Source organism: Festucalex cinctus, chromosome 4 (assembly GCF_051991245.1).
Source record: "Festucalex cinctus isolate MCC-2025b chromosome 4, RoL_Fcin_1.0, whole genome shotgun sequence".
Taxonomy (NCBI): Eukaryota; Metazoa; Chordata; class Actinopteri; order Syngnathiformes; family Syngnathidae; genus Festucalex; species Festucalex cinctus.
Window position 1 is genome coordinate 16,604,536 of NC_135414.1, and position 22,380 is coordinate 16,626,915.

At 38.6% G+C, this 22,380-nt stretch overlaps 1 protein-coding gene across 2 annotated transcripts in view; it reads right to left on the reverse strand.

Moving 5' to 3' along the window:
• Nucleotides 1–2,865: 2,865 nt before the first annotated feature.
• bnc1 (basonuclin zinc finger protein 1) overlaps nucleotides 2,866–22,380 on the reverse strand; it is a 46,715-nt gene continuing 27,200 nt past the window's right edge. For both annotated transcript variants that reach the window (XM_077519328.1, XM_077519327.1), the window contains exons 2-5: nucleotides 14,600–14,702; nucleotides 13,220–13,455; nucleotides 7,707–9,763; nucleotides 2,866–7,419 (exon numbers count right to left, since the gene is read on the reverse strand). In XM_077519328.1, the coding sequence (XP_077375454.1) occupies nucleotides 6,624–7,419; nucleotides 7,707–9,763; nucleotides 13,220–13,429 (3,063 nt within the window). In that variant the 5' untranslated portion in view covers nucleotides 13,430–13,455; nucleotides 14,600–14,702 and the 3' untranslated portion in view covers nucleotides 2,866–6,623. The remainder of the gene's footprint in view (nucleotides 7,420–7,706; nucleotides 9,764–13,219; nucleotides 13,456–14,599; nucleotides 14,703–22,380) is intronic.

The following is a 22,380-nucleotide window of genomic DNA, read 5'->3' on the forward strand; positions in this document are numbered from 1 at the left end:
ATTCCCTCGGGACCCCTAGTGGCCAGAGGAAACCTTTACAATACTTGCACTTCTGGTCTAAACATTAACTTGACATTTTTAGTATTTAAGATATAGCTAAATGTATATGTGGGGTTTATGATGTGGAAAAAATATGAATCAAAAACATTGTAGTATAATGTCACTACCGTGTGCACCCCCTAAATTTTCTTCCTGCGTTCTTAAAATTTTAGGTTAGGGGCTACCGCACTCCGAGCAAAAAATGTTAATCCGCAGCCCTGATTGATGTATGTGCATAATATAGTATAGCGTTAGCATGACTTTAAAATTAACTGTACAGTATTCTATTTCTGTACATAAAAGCCTGCCTTTGATAATATCAGTGGCTGCACTTTACAGTTAAAGCCGAACAACTTCAGATCCTTTGGACACACAATAAAATCTAAAGTCCTTTGGTTTTCTTGTGTGCATTTGGTGAGTCATTCTTTTCTTTCAGATGTGGATTCATAAGAAACTGCTGAAAGTTTGCTGAAGGCCAAATGAATCCTTTATTGAGAATCGATTTGAGGCGCAAGAAGCTTTTGAAAGTTGCACCCCTTGCTAATGTTTCCGTTCACCTATGAGGTCTGTGGGCCGGGGGAAAACTGAGCACCAAACAAAAAAAGTGAACACCATTTTTTACCACTGTTTTGATTTGACAACCACACCAAAATTTTTATGTAATGTTGCATATATTGTTCCCTGGCTTTGCACCTTATTGCATTTATCTTCAAACATATTTAATGTGTTTATTTTTAGAAAAACATGACGAAAATGATTTTACAGGGTCTTAAAGGGTTTTAATGAATGGAAAATTGGAAGAGAATAACCATTCAAATATATGGCTTTTTTATTTATTTGGGATGGACATTCTAAAATGATGAGAAAGAAAGAAAGAAAGAATTATTGTCATTTCACTACCAGTTTAAAAAAAATGACAGAGAGAATACAATTAACAATGCACATCACCCAATGCTTGGTAGCACACACCAAAAAAACAAAACAAAAACCTTAGCGAAAGTACAGTATATACTTTATCAAAGCAACCTTTCTATCATTCATTAAAAAAATAAAATATACAAATTGTAAATCATGAAATTACAGTACTCTAATTACCATTTTTACCACCATGTTTTAGTTAGCAAACCCAGTTATGTATTCACAGTTTAATAAACAGTTTATTCATGACTTTGCATTTATGTATGTTAATTTGTAAACACATTAACATCATCTTTATTAATATTTTAGCTTTCAGTGTTTGACTCAGTCACAGTACATGTATTGCAAGACTACATACATTAAATATCTGCAAGATATATATTTTTTTTTTTGTCCAGTCAGCCAGGACAAGACAGGGGAATAACGTAATTCACGACTATAAGCCTCTACTTTTTCCTCACTCTTTGAACAATGTGGCTTTAAAAGTGACTCAAATCGTTTAGCGATTATTACTAAAGAGCTTAGTGCCTCTAATAGATTTACCGATCGTCTCATCTCATCTGACTAATAAAAGACCGCGGCTAATAAAGCCATGCAGCCAATAGTGTGTAAATGCATATTTGGTTTATGGCTAAATTTAGCTATTGTGTTGTTTTTTTTTTTTGTTTTTTTTTTTGCGCTATATAGAAATTATGGTAAATTATTTTGTTAAATCACGTTAAATCAGGTCCCATGTGATTTGCAAATCCCATAAACCAAGACTTTTGTCTTTTTTTTTTTTTTTTTTTTTTTTTTTTTAAATGTTGCTTCTTTTTTTTTTATGACAACAGAGCTGTTGTCTGAATACTGGTGTTAAGATTATAAAGTTTGGACATGGCTTTTTCTTCTTTTTTTTTTTTTTTTTTTTTTAATACTGCATCCTCCTCAGTGAATGTGAAGGTTGTTTCTTTATACACCTGTGAAGTGAAAAATCTTTGGTTGACATTTTTAAGTGTATAACAGAACTGTATAGAAAGAGAACTACTCGTATACAATAAATAAACCAATATAAAAACAACAAGTTACTGGTCAGCTAACAAACACAAATCTTTGAGGGTTTTGTTTTGTTTTTTTTGTTTTTTTTTGACAACGACAGGGAGTCCTCGAGTTACATTGGAGTTCCGTTCCTACGCTAGCGATGTGACCCGAATTTTGACTTAAGTCGAATTTCCCCATTAAAGTCAATAGTTACATCAAAATGATTTGCATAAAAAAAATCTAAAATACTTTCAAATTAAAAAAATAAGATGCTGTCCGACTGAAGGCCGAGTCTTTGCCAATTTTTGTCTGTGTCTCTCCTTTCTGCGATCTTTTTATGATGTCTAGCTTCGTTTCCATGGTATATGCTTTTCTTTTGGCTGGACAAAACATTGATAGAAGACGTAGCTTTCTTCTTGGGTGCCATGATGTGGGGAAAAAAAAAGAGGGCGAAAAAGCCAAAAATACTCCCACAAGTGCCCAAGTGCTAGCACTAGCTAAGGGCTAAATAGCGGATGAGAGGAAAACACTGCGGGCTATATGGCGGATGAGGAGCTAAAATAGCTGATGGGGCCAAAATGGCGGACCTGGCGTAACCGTTGTAAAGTCGAAACGCTTTAAGTCGAGTGCGCCTTCACTCGAGGACTCCCTGTATTGTCTAAATTAACCACGACACGTACAAGTTTCCTCACAATTGTTTTTGGTTTATTATATTATGCGCACCTTTGTAATAAAGATCTGATAATTGAACATAAAAACACCAAGAAATATACATATATATATATATATATATATATATATATATATATATATATATATATATATATATATATATATATATATATATATATATATATATTAGGGGTGCAACGATTCCTGTGCATGTTTGAATCGCTCAGTACAACGGACAAGATTATTATGAAAATTAGCAAAGAAAACTGGCTGTGGTAGTTGTGCCTGACCTCTCGATTAAAAGTACACCTGCACATTGCGAGATATACGTATAGGTATGTATTTACTTGGGGTGTCAGCAGAAGTCACAAGAAGTAGCAATAACTTAATACAAGGCTAGAAACTACACCCCTGCAACCATGCCTGCATAAAATAACACATGATCAATAAACACAGTCACAAGTTTTAATTATAGTTGCAACAAAGCCTTCTTGGAATCCTACTTTTTCTAAACCCCAAATGACACAAAACTACAAATCCTGTACAAAAAAAGGTCAAAATGTGATTTATTCTTTAAGAGAAATGCCAAATCTTTCTTTTAATTGGGGTTTTTAAACCATTGACTAATTTGCATGCATTTGTATAATGATCTTTTGTGACTTTAGTTCATGTAAATTGTGCATCCGCAGTGTCCATATGACGCTATACGTAGTATGTGCGCACCTGACGTATAGCCTATATGATGGACTCACAATGTGCTTTTCACAACTGCAGCCAGATGGAAACCATCTTACGTTGCTCCTGTTATTTGTGATTTATGTCAGGATCTTTGTATGGAGCAATGAAAGCCTCTCAAAGAACGACTTTCCCTGTTTGCATTCTCAATATCGTGATTTACAGAGATTAGGTTTACATTTCGCAGCTCCCTGATGGCCTTTGCTTTCTTTTCATAACTGATGATTCTGACAACATGATGCAGACAAATCTTTGAGTAACACTCGGAGAAATGTTATAATCGCACTTTTACCGATTAAATGTGTGTGCAGTTCTTCTCCCATACTTACTTCCACCGCGGAGACGCAAAATAACATGAAAACGCTGAAGATAAATTAATGGATTTAAGTTAGATGCGCTCAGCGAGTGGCAATGTAAGATGTCCGCCGGTGGCTTCACTTCATACTACGGCGAGTAGGCAGCATGGTGAGCATGGACCTATAGATGATGACTCACAATGCCGCTTACTCACTGTAGTGAGAAGTGAAGCCACCGGCAGCCATCTTGCAGTAACAGTGACAATGTAAAATGGCTGCCTTGTGTCTTCATCCATGAGGGGCCAATTGTTGGTCCAACATATTGTCCGTCGTGCACGCAGTGGTGAGTTCATTCAACGTCCGTTGTGCACACACCCTGGTGAGTCCAATCGACGGTGAGCATCGTTGGCCAGTAAGTCGTGTCAGTGTAATGCACGTGCATACAAACATATTGTCGTGTCGATAGTGAAATTAGCGCCAATCTTCTGATTAGTGTACTGGAAGTGATGTCAATTGGTTTCAAACAAAAGCACAAACACGAATACCATGTTAGCTGCCTTGATAAGTGTAATGTCATTCGGTGTAATATACATTTGCTCTTGATCGATGGTGGAGGGAACGAGAAAATATTTTAGATTGATAAATTATTGGATACAATTGCAAAACTTCATTAAAACATTGTAAAGTACATTCGGCTAGTTTGACCCATGAAACGGCAATACAGAATTTTGACTTGACATACTGTTTAAAATATACAAATTCAGACAAAGTGTTGTGAAAGTGGGTTGTCATCTCGGCTATGGGAGTTTCTCAACTTGTCCACCTTTTTTTTTACCTTGTCTGCATTGTCAGTGGGCATCGTCAGTGGGCAGGGACGCACAATTTGTAGTGGTTCAGAATCAGCTGTTAGCACCCCTTGAATGTGACCGAATATTGTCCAGTGAGTGAGTGAACTGAGGATGAAGAGAGTGTATTTCCTGCTGGGACAGAACTTTGTGCAAAGAAGAAATGGTATAAAATCATCCTTGCGTCTTTTATCATGGAGAATGTAGACCTTAGACAGCAAAGAGGGCAATGTAAAGCATAGAATGGAAATAAAAATGTATGAAAATGTTCCAATTAAAATATTTATTTCATCAAGAAAATGTATTGACAAAATATATATCGAATTGAAACAAGGAATGTTGTGTATTGTTGCACCCCTAATTATACAGGACTGTTCCAGAAAATTAGAATATTGTGATAAAGTCCTTTATTTTCTGTAATGCAATTAAAAAAACCAAAAATGTCATACATTCTGGATTCACTTGGAAACACTTGCTGCAGGTGTTTTGAGTTAATTAGACGATTCAAGAGATTAGTTGAATAGCCTACTAGTATACTTTTTCATAATATTCTAATATTTTGAGATATGATATTTGAGTTTTGTTTAAGCTGTAAGCCATAATCAGCAATATTAAAATAATAAGGCTTTCAATATTTCAGTTGATTTGTAATGAATCCAGAATGTATGACATTTGGATTTTTTAATTGCATTACAGAAAATAAATAACTTTATCACAATATTCTAATTTTCTGAGACACTCCTGTATACATATGCAATTCATAATCAGACTAGCTTTATTGTCATTGTATCACAAAGTGCAACAAAATGAAACGGAGACAACCCATTGAGACATAGAGAAACGACGACGAATGGGGGATACAAAACAGTAGCCTGCCAAGTCGCCTTTAATGGCGCCCCATTTTCTCAGATGAAAAGGGGGGGAAAAAATATGCGGAATAATCTCTGTCTATAAATTGAAACTTTGGGGTAGATTCACTAAAGGTTTGCGTAGCCTTTGCGCGCCGCTAACCGGTAAAAATTGAGCAATCCGGGAGCGCCTAATTCACTAAACACGCGCAGATGGGGAAATCCGTCACTAAATTCTCTGCCAACCAGATTGCACCCTGGTGCGCCGCTGGTATTTGCTCGTATGTAAATTATGTAATTTGCATTGGCGCATATTATGCCCACCTCAATGCAAATGAGACTCATTGATAGCGCTAATAGCCACACGGAGTTATAGTGGCGCAAATAACGTTTATGGAAGGCTGGTGTAAACTTGGCACTTCCTTGATCCCGGGATCATGATAGCAGTGCTGTGGTATGAGAGCCCGTCGCATTCAGGCTGATCACGCAGAAAGGGAAGAGAGAAAGAGAGAGAGGGGGGACATTGTTCTATATGTTGGTTAACAACACATGACGTAACCCGGGCTGATCGTTAATGGCGGTGGGGTTGGGGGGCATTTTATGCTCATTTTTACGTGCCAGATCCATACTGTTCACCCATGTCAACCTCTGAAAATATATATTTAAAAAAAAAAAACAATTGCACCAATAATTTGTACCTTTATGAATGAATGACATTGTTGTCCTCTCTGCTTTGTACAGATTAATGGTGCTAAATGAGGAAAACGCTTCTGCCCCTCTTGGCCCAATCTCGCTTTCTAATGTAATCTTTCCCACAACTGGTACTATACTACAATGTTTTGGGCGCAAATCCATTGCCATGTGTTGTAAATCAGGCGCAAATTTGCTCCCAGCTCTCAGTTTTGTAGGCATGTTTACGCCGGTATATGATTAACTGGGCGCAGACTGCGGGTGCCGTTGTGGTGCAATATTTCGCGCTATTAGCGGACGCAGCGCATTCTTAGTGAATCTACCCCTATGTGTGTTGAAATTTGGACACAGAGCCCAGCAAGATTCCATTGCACAAGACTTACACTGGCACATGTATTGTTCAGTTGTTTATACAGAGAAGATTGTACTTTCAACGGTTTTCTTTCTCACAAACATTTTGATCAGGTGGACTGATTTTCTAAGTCCTAATTTGATGAGCTCTTCAATTGCTCTAAAATGAACAAAATAAGGATGACCGGACAGAGTGAAATTTGCCAAAATCTCTATCCCTGGTCCATAGACATGCCTGTGGTAACAACCAGGTTTCTGTGGAGGTTTGGGTTCTGGCTATGCCTGTTTCTGCTGCGTACTGAAGAAAACGTAGTGTCACACCCAGGAACTTTACATTTGTGAAGCAATTTGAGATGGACAGTCTTGTAGTGGGCCCTGAATGTCCCCTTGTTGCTGTAGACCTTTTGGCACAAGTGGCAGGTCACTGGCGATTCACTTTCCCCTCCCTGAAGTCCATTCTGTGCTTCCCCACCACAAATCGAGATCTCGCCTCCACCGTGCAACAGTGTTCCTCTCTGAGGCGTCCCTATACTGACATTATCACAGCTGTCATCACTGTCCTCCATATAAACTGCTTCAACATCCAAATTTGCCCCATCCCCTTCCTCATGTTCAACTCCATCTGAGTCCCAGCAAGATCGAGCACTGCTATGGCAGTGAGTTGGCGCACAGGAAGAGGTGCTTAGGTCCAGTACTATTCCATCTTCACCACTTCCCCCATTTAACCGCTGGATCCCTGTTTTGTGAGATGTCCCATTACTTTCTAAAGGTATAGGAATTTTGCTCATGGGATACACCAAACCCATGCGATTGTGTCCTCTGAAGATCACAGAGTGCTGGCAGATTGAGTCTTGAAGAGACAGAGCTCTATCTGACAGATCCTGGCTGCATTCCCTGGCAAGAGAGTCTCTCTCCTTGCATTGGTTTGAGGGAGTGTAGAGGAGTTTTGCTTGGTTTTCATGGTCTTTGGTCAACAGCTTCTGGTGAAGGTTGACATTTGTACTATGTCTGCAGAAAAAAAAATACCAGCATTTCAATTTAACAGGATTTCACTGTCCATTCATAATTTACTCAACTCAACTTTCTTTATAAAGCGCTTTAAGAACTGGCATTGCTGTATACAAAGTGCTGTACATGAAACATTAATCGTCTGTGCAGTAATAAGGTAACAAAACAAGAAACTGTAACAAATAATGAAATTGTTACCCCTTGTTCACCATTTTACTTATGCATAAATTCATTTGGCTTAGGCAATAGTTTAAATGTGTTGAGACGCAAGCTTCTCTTTATCTCACCGGTCTCGGCTCCTGCGTGAGGGAAATGTTGCACTGCAGCCATTCACTGTACACATGTGCACCTCCTTCAGGTGCACATTTTGGTAGTGCGTCTTGACACTGTCGGGGTTCTTAAAAGTCTTACCACAGATTTCACAGTGGCAAAACTGGTGAGTAGTGGGGTCAAGGTCTGATACACTTGAGTTATTGTGATAGTCTACGCAGGCCTCAGATGCTTCTTCCTTCTTGTGGTCTGACAGTTGAAGTGCATTTCCGTTCGTCAGCCTGTGCTTCAGCTTTGACATTTGATCATCTTCAGATAGTGTATTTTTAACCTCTTTGTCATTACTTTCCTCATTAAAACTGAGTTTCTGACTGGCAAACAGGCTGTCATGAAGGGTCTTGATCAATTTGTTTCTTAAAGGAGATGATGGGCTAATGGTTGTTATTGTTTCTCCTTGCTGTATGGTGTCATCCTCGTGCTCTTCCTTTAACATCCCAATGGTTTGGTCCAATAAAGACTTGCTATCTTTGCTTTCTCGATGCTCATCAAAATATATTCCTTTCTCTTCATGGTCAACCCCAGCTCCCATGAAAATAATTTTCGCTTCTGCTCTGTGACCACCACATTCTTCTTTGTTTCTGTCCAGGAAAGGAATGTCCTCTTCAAAGTTACTCCCTTTATCAATCTGTTCATCTGGCTCTGATGTTTCCTTTTCTATCTTTATTGGCATACTTGACTTTCGAGACTTCTTTTTTGGTATGGGGTCAGCATTGCAGATGTCAGGAACAGTGGTAGGTTTTACAGACACCGAGGATGACACTAGGGGGAGTGAGGGTAGTGTTCCTGGGGTGTTAGCAAGCTCTGCCGGTGTAACAAGACTGCGGTAGAACGGCAGGACTGGCTGTACTGTCTTCAAATTTGGAAAGAGAATGCCACTCTGGCCTACACTGGGGAAAGAGCTGCCGTGCATCTTTGGGCCGCAATCCACTTGGTTCACCATGTAGCTGGAAACGGATTTGTGACTCTCTGTAGAGCATATTGGAATGGATGTGACATATTCAGATATTTTCTCTCCAGGAGAGTAATCTTCAGCAGATGAATTGTCCCGTATGTCTTTGTCTCTGTTGTTGCGATTCATGGGCATGTGAAGTCGTGGGTTGGGATTGGCACTGTGGCGGTTGCGACTGCGCAGTGAACTGAATACCATGTTGCATCCTTCAATTGTACATTTGTGTTTAATCTTCAGGTGCACTGCATTGTAATGGATTTTCAGTGTGCCTTTGTCATAGAACGTCTTCTCACAGGCACTGCAAAATACACGGCCCTTCTTCAGAGATCCTCCAGCCCCACTTCCTATTGAAAGCCCCAATCCAGTGCTCCCATTGTGCATTTTACCAACAGGTGACATTTGAATCGCATCAGAGATTATGGAGGGTGTGGCTCGGCCATCAGAGTAGTTGTCACTTGTTGAAAAATCGTCCACCTCAGTCTTTGTTGTTGAGGAAAGACATTCCACCAGTTTGTCTCCGGTTTGGTCTTGAACAGCAGTGAATGTGACAGAGTTGGAAGCGATATGGCTGCTGTCTGCTGAATAAGCAATATGGTTGGAATTTTCACTTACTAGATTGTCCAGGTCTTGATCACATTGCCTCTGATTATGGGGCTCTACTGACCTTTGGCATGACTCTTGATGTTGTTGGTGAAACTGCTGGCATGAACCTGTTGGGGAGCCAAGAAATGGAGCTGGAATAGGGTTCAATAGCTGGAAAGGCAGCATGAAGTTCATGCTTTTATTGAGGTTCTCAAAGTGGTGCATGTTGTTGCCTTTCTGGTTCTCTGATTTTGTTGCAGACAAGTTGGCAGTGAAGCATGGGGTGTTTCGCTCAATGAAAGTACGAATATCTGAGATGGTGCGAGTGCTGGGAACTAATACTGCTTGCCCCTCCTTATCCTGTAGAGCCATGAGCTCCACGATGGATTTGGTCTCCCCAAAGCGCAGAAACTGCTGCAGGGTTGCAATCTCCTCCTCAAATGTCATGATGGCCCAACGATCCAGTACTTTGCCTGCTACATCCTACAGACAAAACAGGGAAAATGGGATAGCAAAGTAGTACAAGGAAGTGAAGTGGGAAGGGTATATGAATCGATGTAATAGAATGAAAGTGAGAGGGAAATGAAGAAAGATGGAGAACATTTCAACATTAGTCTTGTCTTTGGCAATACTTATTCATATTTATACTACAGGCTTGATGGTAAAACCTGCAGAATAAAGAAATCGGATCAAGTCCTCTTGTTTATGTTTAACAACGCAGCCACAAGAAGAACATCAAACTCCACCCAGGAAGACTGGACTTGTTCGGGCGTCCTGAGCACTGGGAGGCAAATGTGCTAACCCATCAGCCACTGTGCTGGCCACTATTATACATTTTACATACATTTTATACATTAGATACATACATTTTACAGTACATGGCTAATATTGCACAGAATATTGCACATATATTGCAAAGCTTGATTTAAAATAAAAAATCATGAACTGAATCAAAATTGCAATATTTGTCAGGAAAAATCACATTTCAATCTTTTCCCAAAATCACACACATATGAGATATTGAGATTCACAAAGAAAGAAGGAAGGAATGAGCAGAAGGGGCTTCTTACTGAACAAGCAAAGCCGGCTTGATCAATACCTCTCCCTTGGCCCAGTGGTGATCACATGTAGGTTTGACTGTCTTTGAAAGTGTGGAGCAGCTTCATGTTGAAACAATGATTAATATTTCATCACAAAGCATTCACTGGCAGCCTGTCAAGGATTCCAACTCGATGTTTGCCATTGGATGAGCTCACTGAAATTAGTATGCTGCCCAACTTGAATATGTGATGTTTTAATTAAATGAGAGAATCTGACATTGCGTGTAGTCCAGACCGCTACAAGCATGGCTGCAATGTGACAATAAATGTGGTGTGCAAAACATGGTATTTATAAATGTACCTCCAATGATAGTAAGACCACATGTGCTCAAAAGATTGGTTTATAATAATAATAATCCTTCTTATTATGATGATGATGATGGTTATTATTATTATTATTATTCTTATCATTATTATTATTATTATTATTATTATTATTATTATTATTATTATTATTATTATTATTATTATTATTACTACTACTACTACTCTGGTCTCCTCCCACATTCCAAAGACATGCATGGCAGGCTAATTGGGTGCTCTGAATTGGATGGTTGTTGGTCTCTGTGTGCCCTGCTGGCAACCAGTTCAGGGTGTACCCCGCCTACTGCCCAAACCCAGCTGGGATAGGCTGAAGCACCCCAGCGACCCTTGTAAGGAGTAAGCGGTTAAGAAAATGGATGGATTATTATTATTATTATTATTATTATTATTATTATTTTATTATTATTATTATTATTATTATTATTATTATTATTATTGTTGTTGTTGTTGTTTTTAATATTATTATCATTGCACATGTAGCCAACATTTACGAGAACTCACCAAACTTGTGAAAATTTTGATATTTTAAAGTTATCATGCACAATTGCAAAACTGCAATGGATAAACAAAATCCAATCCTCGTATTTTTTACATAGACCGACAAAAATTGGATGTCACGTAAAGCACCTTGAGACATACATAAAAGTCCATTGAAGCCATGTGCTCAAATGAAGAGTAACTGAGCTTTGTCTATCTTGGTCAATTTTTGCACATTTACAGGGTTCATATTTTGTGCCCTTGTCCTAAAAATGTTATCTAACTTGGGCTTTACCGTCTCAACACCTGGGTCAAAAATACTAGATAAAAGTAACTTGCCATTTTTTAAAGGTCCCCTGAAATTAAATGTTCACTTTTTTAGGTTTTTGATCATAAATATGCCTTACTATAGCCTGACTAAGTCCCTAAAGCTGTGAGATAAATGACCCATGTTTCCCTTTCCTGTGGGCGTTTGTATCAAAGTAGCTCAAACAGCACTCTCAAATGGGCTGTTTCAGCTGGTCAGTTTTATACGTCACTAACTCCACTTCTACTAAAATTTTTTTTTTTTTTTTTAAATCCTAGTCTATGGGTGACATTCACACAGAATCAACCAAGCCAACTACTGTGTCTGTCTGTACTAAAATGTGAGTCACCTTCATTGTGTGAGTTACACACATGAACACATACAGTTGTGGGTCGTAAATGAGTTTCCTCCACTGTGTTTCCGGGCTCTCCCTTAGCAATAGGGTGTGAAGCTCAGTCTTCCAGAGGGATCAGGGTAGAGCTGCTGCTCCTCTTCATTGAGAGGAGTCAGAGGAGGGGAGGGAGGAGCCTGGTCCATCCTGGAAAGTTCTCTGTGAGCTGCCAGAGGGCACCATTTATTTCGTTTCAAAATCCAGCAAATAAAGTGGGAGACCTAGCCAGTGACTATTGACTATTTTCGGCTTTACATATAACTGATTTCTCCAGATTTGCGGAAACTTTTTGATGATCTGATAGACCATAGATGATGAAATTCCTAAATTCCTTGCTATTGTACGTTGAGGAACACTGTTCTCAATCTGTTCGACTATTTTCTCACGCAATTGTTCACAGAGGTGAACCTTTCCCCATCTTTGCTTGTGAATGACAATTCAGAGAAGCTCATTTTATCCCAACCATGACACTCACATGTTCCCATTTAGCATGTTCACCTGTGGGTTATTCCAAACAGGTGTTTGATGAGCACTCCTCAACTTGCTTCTTTTTTGCCACCTGTCCCAGCTTTTTAGTAACATGTTGCAGCCATCAAATTCTAAGTTATAGATAAATTATAGATTTGCTGAAAAAAAAAAAAAAAAAAAAAAAAATACAAAAAAAATGTTGTAGTGGATTCAATTAAATATATGTTAAACAGGATTTGCTAATAATTGTATTCTGTTTTTTTTTTTTTTTTTTTTTTAATGTTTAAAATACAACCTCACAACTTCATTGGAATTGACTTTGTAAATAATGTGTCCATTCAGAATATGTTTATATAAACATATTCTGTTAGTATGGACTCTGTAAAATAGCGGTTGCCAACATGAATGATGGAAGATTAAAAAAATCTGGGTGTACTGAGCATTGATTGTAAGAGAGACAAGGCATTAAATCTTGGCAAATGGTTGCTCGGTTTGCCAGAAATCACCAAACCGCAAAATACAGTCACGACAGCTATTTACAGAGTCACAAAAGTAATATTTTTTTTCCCCAATGTTTTCTGTTAGGCGCTTCACTTTTGGCTACAATGATTAATTACTAGTTTTTTTATGAATGAAAATAAATCTCCAGATTTTGAATTTTTGTCTCTCTTGTATTTAATCCTTGGCAAAAAAAAAAAAAAAGCCCCCCTTGACCCAGCCAGACCCTTTCAGCAAAATTGGCATAGAACCGTCATTGTTCGGACCTTACAATCTCGATTGACATGTAAACCAAGAAAAACAAAATTGAGGTTTAAGCATAAAAACATTTTCACATAATTGTGAGTCGCCCCAACCCACCCGCTCGTGTTTACCTGGAGTGCATATCCTCGTATGTAGTCCTGCAGTGTCCAGTCAAGCGCATTCAGGATCTTGATAACCTCTTCCTGTTTGAGAACCGAGAGAAGGCGGTCCAAGAGGATCTTCAGGCGTATGGGAATGGCTTGGGTCCCATACAGCATCAGGCTGCAGATGTCAAACACCACGTTGGAATGCACAATCTCCACCTGGCCGTTCTGATACATGTGGTGCACCTTTAATTTACTCAGAGCTAGAATATGCACACATAATTTGGGAGGGGGGGAGGAGAAAAAAAAAATCACATTCCCTGAATGTTACATTCATCGCACGGCACCACAACATTGAATGTTGCTTTTAAATAAACATTTGAATACAATGATAGTCGGTTTCTGTTTGTACAGCCAAGATATATCTGGCAGCATATGAATTGTATACAAAAGTGCCCCAAAAATATTTGTTCAGTGTCAAAAGTAATGTGTGTAACACATATGCTAAAAGGTAACATTAATGTTGTCTTCAAGAAGAAGACAAAGTCAAATATTGTACAGTGGAACCCAGTGGCGGCTGCTGGTCATTCAAATGAGGGGAAGAGTTTTTTTTTTTTTTTTTTTTTTTTTTTTTTTTCCCAACGCCTCAGACAGATAATCCAATCATCATTTAAGGGAATCTAAGCTTCCCTTGCAGTCTTAGAGCAATTGCCACTAACTGGTGAAACCACAAATTACAAACTTTTTACAAACAATTCGGTTACACTCCCTGTGATTGGCTGGCAACCAGTTCAGGGTGTACCCCGCCTACTGCCCGAAGCTGGCTGGGATAGGCTCCAGCACGCCTGCGACCCTTGTAAGGAGTAAGCGGCTAATAAAATGAATGGATTGATGGATGTCTTTATAATAGTGTGTTTTCATTTATTTCTATATTGTATTACATTTATTTGGTTTAAAAAAATGTTTGACTTTTGGGGATGAAAGGGTTTATTTGCATTTCCATTCATTTCAATGGGATACGTTAGCGGTACTTCGATTTATGAACGTATCAGGTTACAAACCAATTAAGTTCATAACTTGAGTTCCCACTATAATTAAAATGTAATTCAACTGCCAGGATGATCCAATATTGCAGCTGCAGGCACAACACCCCACCCCATCACCAAAAAAAAAAAAAACCCAAACAAACAAACAAAACTGAAAAACTATGCATTCTCTGAGTTTCCCGTAATTTTCCAACACTTTTGCCAAAACTCCCAGGCATAAAACATTTCATACGTAATTTGTTTTCAGGATCAAGTACACCCAAACAATTAAGAATGGCCGCTCATCCTATTCCAGAGCTGGTGGAAGGCAAAGTTAATTGTATGAATTTTCTTTGTAGTAGAGAAAGCATTCAGCTTTTACCATGTGCGACCCAGCCATGCTTGCAGTTTTCACACTGTCGTCGTTTCAGCTTCCCAGGCTTAAAGTTGTCACAGTTGCAATTCAACAAAGTGCAACAGATAGCCTACAAAAAAAAAAGACAAATGTTAAGATTCCAGATATTTCTTTGTCATATACATAGTAAAAACAGAGCAGTATAAACGCTGGGCAAGTATCTCATCTCATCTCCCCCCCCCCGGCTTGCTTTCACCCTCCTTTGGCCTGTGGTCAGGAGGGGGGAAAAAAATTCATCTCAGCGACATAATCGCTTCATTGCACCACACTAACAGCTAACAATGTCCAATTAGGATTATCCAAAACTGTTGTGGGTGCACATATACCTCCTGCTGTATGCTCTACATTTTTAACAGGTGCCCCAGAATGTTCAACACATGCAGACACATATACACGCACGCACGCACGCACATACTACAACTACAGCGTAAAACTGGAATATACTGAGTGAACGGTGCTTATGACAATTTAATGGCACAAAGTCACACAAAAACATGATTGAAAGCAGTCCCCAAGTCCCCCACTTCACATCATCTGCCGGCGGAGGTCTTCTTGTCTCATCAGTTTCTTCTCCCGCCATGTCAACGACTGTGCGCCTCTTGGGCACCGCATTTAGAGGAGCTGCTTCGATTGACGGTCAATCAAGTGAGCTGTGTTCATGCACACCGTGGCGCAAAACACCCGTTTTTAACTGAGCCAAGCGGCGTTCATACACCAAACATACCAAAAACTCATTATAGACCACCTTTGCACAGATTTAGACTGTGTCTTGCAAAACATTTGTGCTGGGCATAAAAAAAATAGCTCAAAGTGTTCAGTGAGTATTGGGCCTCAAGTGTTTATCTGGTATTGATTTCTAGAGTTCTTGGAAAGAAGCAGGTCAAATGGCACAACAGTGCAGGGCTCCAGACTAACTTTTATTTTGTGTGCAGAGCACCAGACTAACATTTTTATTTTTTTACTAGGAGCACAGTCACAATTTACAATTTTCTACATCTATGACCCCAATAAATGTAAATATTCACATTTCCTCATAATTATTCTCTGTATTACTGATGATAATCAACTCATCCCTAAACAGAACTTCACGCCTTTTTTCACCATGTCCTCCTAATTTATTTATTTATTTATTTATTTGTTTGTTTTTTCCCTTTTCATTATCAGGATTTAACTCCTCGGGCACACTATGTTTATTGGGGAGAATGTAAACACTATTTACAACAGTTACTGGATGTGAAACTGATGTATTTGCATTTGATAACACCAATAATTGTCCTTTTTCACATAGTTGATCACAGTAGAACTCGGTGATATGTCTTTAGAACAAATCCCTGGTTTCCCCCCCACCCTAAAAATCTAATTTGTGATTTGTATTGATTCTTTTCCCTTACTTTATAAAGAAAAATCAAATGATGAAGGTAATAGTAAAAAATCTGACATGGCCCTTTAAACACAACCCTTAATACATCTAAATAAAACATTTCAAATGCTCAACAATGCAACATCAAAAATGTTCCCTTTGGGATTAATATGGGATTAACATGAAGCAACTAAACTGTCACTGAACTTCACATGAATGAAAAGTACTGCCAGAGAAGGACCCTTCTGTTAATCAGAAATTCCCATCTTTGACGACATCCACCTTGCGGCAAGTGTACAATGATGTGAAGCCTCGGATAAATACGCTCACTGATCACCAACTGAAGCATGTTTACTTCCGTCAATCAGGGTGAGTACATACGGTCCCTCTCATTCCATGTATTTTAGCTAGCCTTCACGTTATAAAGCATTCACAGAGCATGAAGGGGATGGATGCACGTGCTGAAATGTGGGCATCGTCATCAACGGGAATTGACGATTAACGGAAGTGCCCAGCTCCTGGTACTGTTTTCAAACAAAAACAGATTCAGATGTATTGGTCAAGTGTATAAAAACACACAAGGAATTTGGCTTCACAGTCACAACCTGTCCCCTGAAAAACGAAAAATAACAATGACCAACAAAGAGAGACTGAACAGGAAGCCTGGCGATTCACTAGTTAGTGTCCCAAGTTTCTTAGATGCCAAATAGAAGACATGAGCAAGGAGGGAGGGGAAATAAACAAATCCCAATCTGTGCTTCTTTCAAGGGAAAACGTGCACATAGTAACACAATGATGACATAGATACAAAGATTACAAAATTAACCCTGAAAATGTCAACAAAATCCTGCAAGGATTCTTTAGTACTCGCCATGTAGATTGCCTAATTTTAATTAATGACATTTTTTGGCAAATAAAATAAGACTGTCAACAACATCGGGCTTTATATTGTATGCCCTGTCACAAATCACTCCTACACCCAAAAACTGTTTGATGGGGCACTTAGCGATCGAGAGCTAATGATGTTGTAATGGTTAAACTTCTTGATGCGCTCTTATTTTGAAGTTACATCACTGGAAGTCACAGTGTCACATGACTCAACTCAACTCAAGTTTATTTACTTAGCGCTTTCAAACAGGTTTCCAGGACAGCTAATTTGAGTTAGTTTGATAAACGCTGAGTAGGTTCACCTGGAGTTAAGCGCGTAACCCACCACTCTGAAAAGGCCGCATCAATGGAGACCCGATTAGACGTGTCACCATGGCAATGGGGAAAATTGGGCCCGCTCACCTCTCGAATGCAATCATATGGCAAATTGGAACATGTCTTTAGAAAAAAAGTGCAACACCACAGCAGCTCCCCAGAGAGGGACAATGTTTCTGCTCGGATCAATGCGTAAATTTAAACGTAGTCCTTTGCAATCCCAACTTCAGGGAAACCTGTTGAATGGTAGCTCATGAATTTATTTCATTTAGGTGCAATCCTGATTGGCTGGCAACCAGTTCAGGGTGGCCGAAGCTAGCTGAGATAGGCTTCAGCACCCCCGCAGCCCTTGTAAGGAGCAAGCGGTTAAGAAAACGGATGGATTAAGTTGTGTATGTAGATGATGGACTGTAATGTGAAACGGTACCGTTCAAAAAGATGAATGAATAAGGAAATGAAATGTTGTGAGCGGCTGATAGGAGGCGGACACAGGGAGAAGCTCGAGGTTCAATGTGATAAACCTGCGACCGACCAGATTAGGTTCATAGACTCTGTTACTATTGTAACTGACCGAAAATTTAAGTTACCTCTTTTATGAAACGGGCCAGTTACCGCTTATCTTCAGGTGTCAGTTACCTCCCTTTCTGAAACGGAAAACACAGTTTCACGCATTTCAGGGTTAACTGACTCAGGTTTCTTATTAAACCTGCTTTGTGAAATGGACCCCTGATCCAAGGAACCGCTGCCGCAAAATAAATAGTCTTTAATAAAATTTTATAATTTTCCAATATTGATATCTAAATGTATTTAAATATATTTTATCTCTATTGACGGATTCTAATGCATTAACTGAGAAGCCATTTATGGTGAAATTGTACAGATCACTGGATAATTAAATACAATCAAAATGTCAGTGCTGATTTATCTTCTCTTTAATCAGTGATTGACTGACTGTCCTTATAGCAGCTAAACCAATTAATTTCATAATTATTAATGTGGAGGGCGACTAATTGTTCTGAAAAAAACATATTTGCTATGTATGTTAATATCTACGTGAAGATACTCATCATGTTAATTTCTTCACAATAATTAGAAACCAAATATCCATATGCACTACTTTATTTCTATAAATCTCTGCCACTTCTACAAGATTCCAAGAAAATCCCAATGTCCCATCACTGTTGAGCTAATTTTTGAAACAGGTCTGTGGGCTACATATGTGGTCACTGGGGGGGCATCTAGTACTCTTGGGCACCACATTACTGACCCCTGTTTTTTGCATGGGAAAATATATGCTCATTGAGCACTGGGTTTATATTTTTAATTTAAAATTTTGTTAACAATGTTTTTAAAATTAAAAAAACGCTGAACTGTTTATGATCCAATTATAAACATGACTGAATTCACTGTTAACAATGCTGTTAATAATTTATGAATTGACAAAAGTAAATAAATTTTAAATTACAGTCCCACCGCCTTGTTTCATATCTACTTGACATTGGAGTGTAGATTTTTTTTTTTTTAAATGTTTTACGCTTTTGTTGTTACAGCGGAGAACAGAACAGGAGAAATCACTAAATAAAAACTAACTGACTTTTAATAGTAATTAAGCATCTACATATCGATCATTTGAGCAAAATTAGTCTCACATAAAATTTGTAATAATGAAAAAACAACGACAACAACAACCAGGCAATCAAGTAAGCGAAAGAGCAAATTTGCTCCCAACCATGAGAGACTCTTTGGACTCTATATTAGTAGGCAGCGTAAGCGCACTCGAGTGTAAAAACTGCCGCATATTAATTTTTATGCCGACGCAAGACTCATTTTGCGTGTTTGAGAATTTGGAGGACCGCACAGCACCATGCTAGGCGTTGCGGCAACTTGTCAGGTGCACCGGGGGAAAAAGAAAATGTCCCCGGTGCACCTGACAATTTGGTGGCTGAAAGTAGACTAAACTGTACACGTTTTGGAACCAAGTCGAATTTGTGGCGCAAGTGGTGTAATGCGATTTTGGTGAATTTGGGCAGCTAGATTCTGAGGTTGGTGGAGATTGGGATTGGATGTCTACTCATGGGTACAGTTAGACCGTATTTTGTGCTGGACTTAAATTCGGCATGAATATACAGCCATTTTTTGTTTAAAATTCTCATCTAAATTGATCTTCTGAATAAATCATGGCTTTCCTCGAGTTACTCTATATACGTGACAGTAACTTAGTAATCTGACAAATGCACAATAAAAAGTAATAATAACAGAATGTTAACAATAAAGATAACATGAGTTTATATATATATTTTTTATATAATGTATGTAGTGCCTGCACTTGGCTGGTGACCAGTTCACAGCCTACCCCGCTTCAATCAAAATATTCCAATTCACCCGTAACTGGAGTGAGGACAAGTGATAGTTAAAGTGAGGTTATGATACAGTTGTTTTACAAAAATGACAAAATAATCCAACAATAGTTTGGAATCTAATTCCATCTCACTGAATTAAAAAGCACTGTAACATAATTACTTTTTTTCAAGCTTCACATAATATATCAAGATTTATGGACAATCTTCAACTCGCTTGGAGCGAATCCATCAACGTAGACCGACACAAAAAACTTAAACAAAACAGAAAGAAAAAGGGGGGGGGGGGGGGGGGGAAACAACTAAACAAAACAGAAACACTGCATTGGATATGTAAAGTGAAAGCGGCAGAAGAACGCAGGTAAGTGCAAGTTGTGACAAAAACAGAAACTCCTGATTTCACTTTCAACCAGCAACTCAATCATGGGCAAGCTAATACAGAACAAAACAAACATGAAACAGCACGAAACAGAGAGAACATACGCAATCTCTTTGCCTTAATATCGACGATAGAAATGTTAACCACTGAAGGAATGGGAAAAAAAAAACTCAATAGCCAAATGCTACATGAAGCTTAGGGGCAAGGAGCTGAGTCTGGGTCCCTGTTTGGAACTATTTAGCCTCAAATATGGATCGTTGGACTGAGGGTTGGGTTGGGGGTGTGGGGGTTTGTTGCTGGTGGGATGGGTTTTGTGGTTGGGGGATGTTAGTACACTGCATGTGAGAGTTTGGCCCCCAGCTATCCTCTGATCCGATCTCTGCCTCTTGACAATCTTGTCACATCTGGCTGACAAATCCTCACAAGCCTTTTGGTGGCAGTGGAAGGGGTGAGCGTGTGTGTATGCGACTTGCTCTTTTTTGTCGAGAGAGGCGAGATCATAGCTGTAGGAGACAATAAAGGGGTAAAAGTCTGGTGCAGTTACACACGCATTGCCCCACCCCTATCCACGGATGGACCATTGTGAGCCTAATGAGGCTGAGTGGGTTGGCAGCCTAAACAGTTTCAAACAATAAATGAACACAAAGTGCATTCAAATTTCAAATTGATGGTCTAATGTTGGTATATCTACGACCCACCACGCGAGGATCAGTCAAACCTTAGCATCGTTAGTTTATTGTAGCATTTTCATTTTTGCAAGTGACTGACTCAAAATAGAAGAAAATTTGAATTTTACTTTAGCAGTAACATTTAATATTATATCATTGATATGAAGTCATCTTTTTGCAAGACGTTATGACAGCTTACAAACTCTAGCAAATATATACATTAATAACGTAAAATGACGACAGTGTTTTTCTACTCCAAATGTTCAGTGTTGGTTGCACACAACAGTTATAGACTGATGTGTTTTCTTCTGTGCCAATATCGATACTGATAATTCGGGAAGGAGCTCAATAACCAATATTTGTTTGTGGTAAAAGGGAAAATATACGCGTCAACATTTTTAATAATTTAAACTCCAACACATGACTTGATTTTAATGCCTTAAGCACATGTAAAAGCTTTCTTCGATCCAATCCACAAAGAAAATAGGTTATAATTATTTTTTTTTTTATTCTCCAAAACTCTGGAATTAAATTCAAACTTTAACAAATACATACTAACCTGGAGTTTTCTTCAGTAAATTAAATTTTTATTTAAAAAAAAAAATAAAAAATTCTAGTGGAATTTTACTCTCTCACTTTTCACTCAGTATTATTCTCTTTGTTTAAAGTTAAAAAAAAAAATGTAGGTCACCAGTGTGAGATGCCAGCAGACACCTTAACATCTCAAAGTAACCTAGTCTTTAATTGATTGCTTATCAGATTGTGTTTTTTTTGTTTTGTTTGTTTGTTTGTTAGTTTGTTTTAAGGCTGATGCCGATATGCGCCAAAATGCTAAATATCGGTAATATGTCCATCACTCACGCACACATACAAAAGTTAATGCACAATGTTTCTCTGCTACCAACACACCGCCGCCACATCAACAAAACTTTATGCTGCTATTAAATTGTATTCCAGCACACTGTACGTTAAGACCAGCTGCCTGTAGGCTGAACTCGCTTGATACTTCTGTCTTAGATAAGATTTTTTGGTGACAAAGTAGCTGTATCAGGATAACTTTGTGCTTCAGAACATGATGCTATACCACAAGAAATGCACATTAAAATAACCTTTTACTTAGGTGATGTAATATTGTCATATAATATATTAAATGAGGTGGAACAGTGGACGACTGGTTAGCACATCCGCCTCACAGATCTGAGTTCGTGGGTTCCAAATTCGGGCTGAGGCCTTCCTGTATGAGCTTTGTGTGTTCTTCCCGTGCCTGTGTGGGTTTTCGCCAGTTACTCCAGTTTCCTCCCACATTCTTAAAACATGCATGGCAGGTGAATTGAAGAGTCTCAATTGTCCGTTACGTGTGAATGGTTGTTTGTTTATATGTTCCCTTCAACCAGTTGAGGCTGTACCCCACCTCTTGCCCAAAGTCAGCTTGGATAGGCTCCAGCACACCGGTGACCGGAGGTGAGGAGAAGCGGTACAGAGAATGGACTGATGGATGTGTTTCGATATGTTCTATCATGACAGTGTCACAATGTACAAGTACAACAACACAAAAAACATATCATACACATACACTCGTACTAATAGTTTTGCTAGACAAATGCATGTCCCTTTTAAATGAAAGTTAATGGATTATATAGTTAAGAATAATACATTTTTGTAATTATAAGTCAGATCAAAATCCAGCTATTTAAATTGGCGCGTGGTAAATTGCTTAAATGAAATTATATTTTGTCACATATAATTTGTAAGTAAATCATGACCGACTTATTGAATTCAAA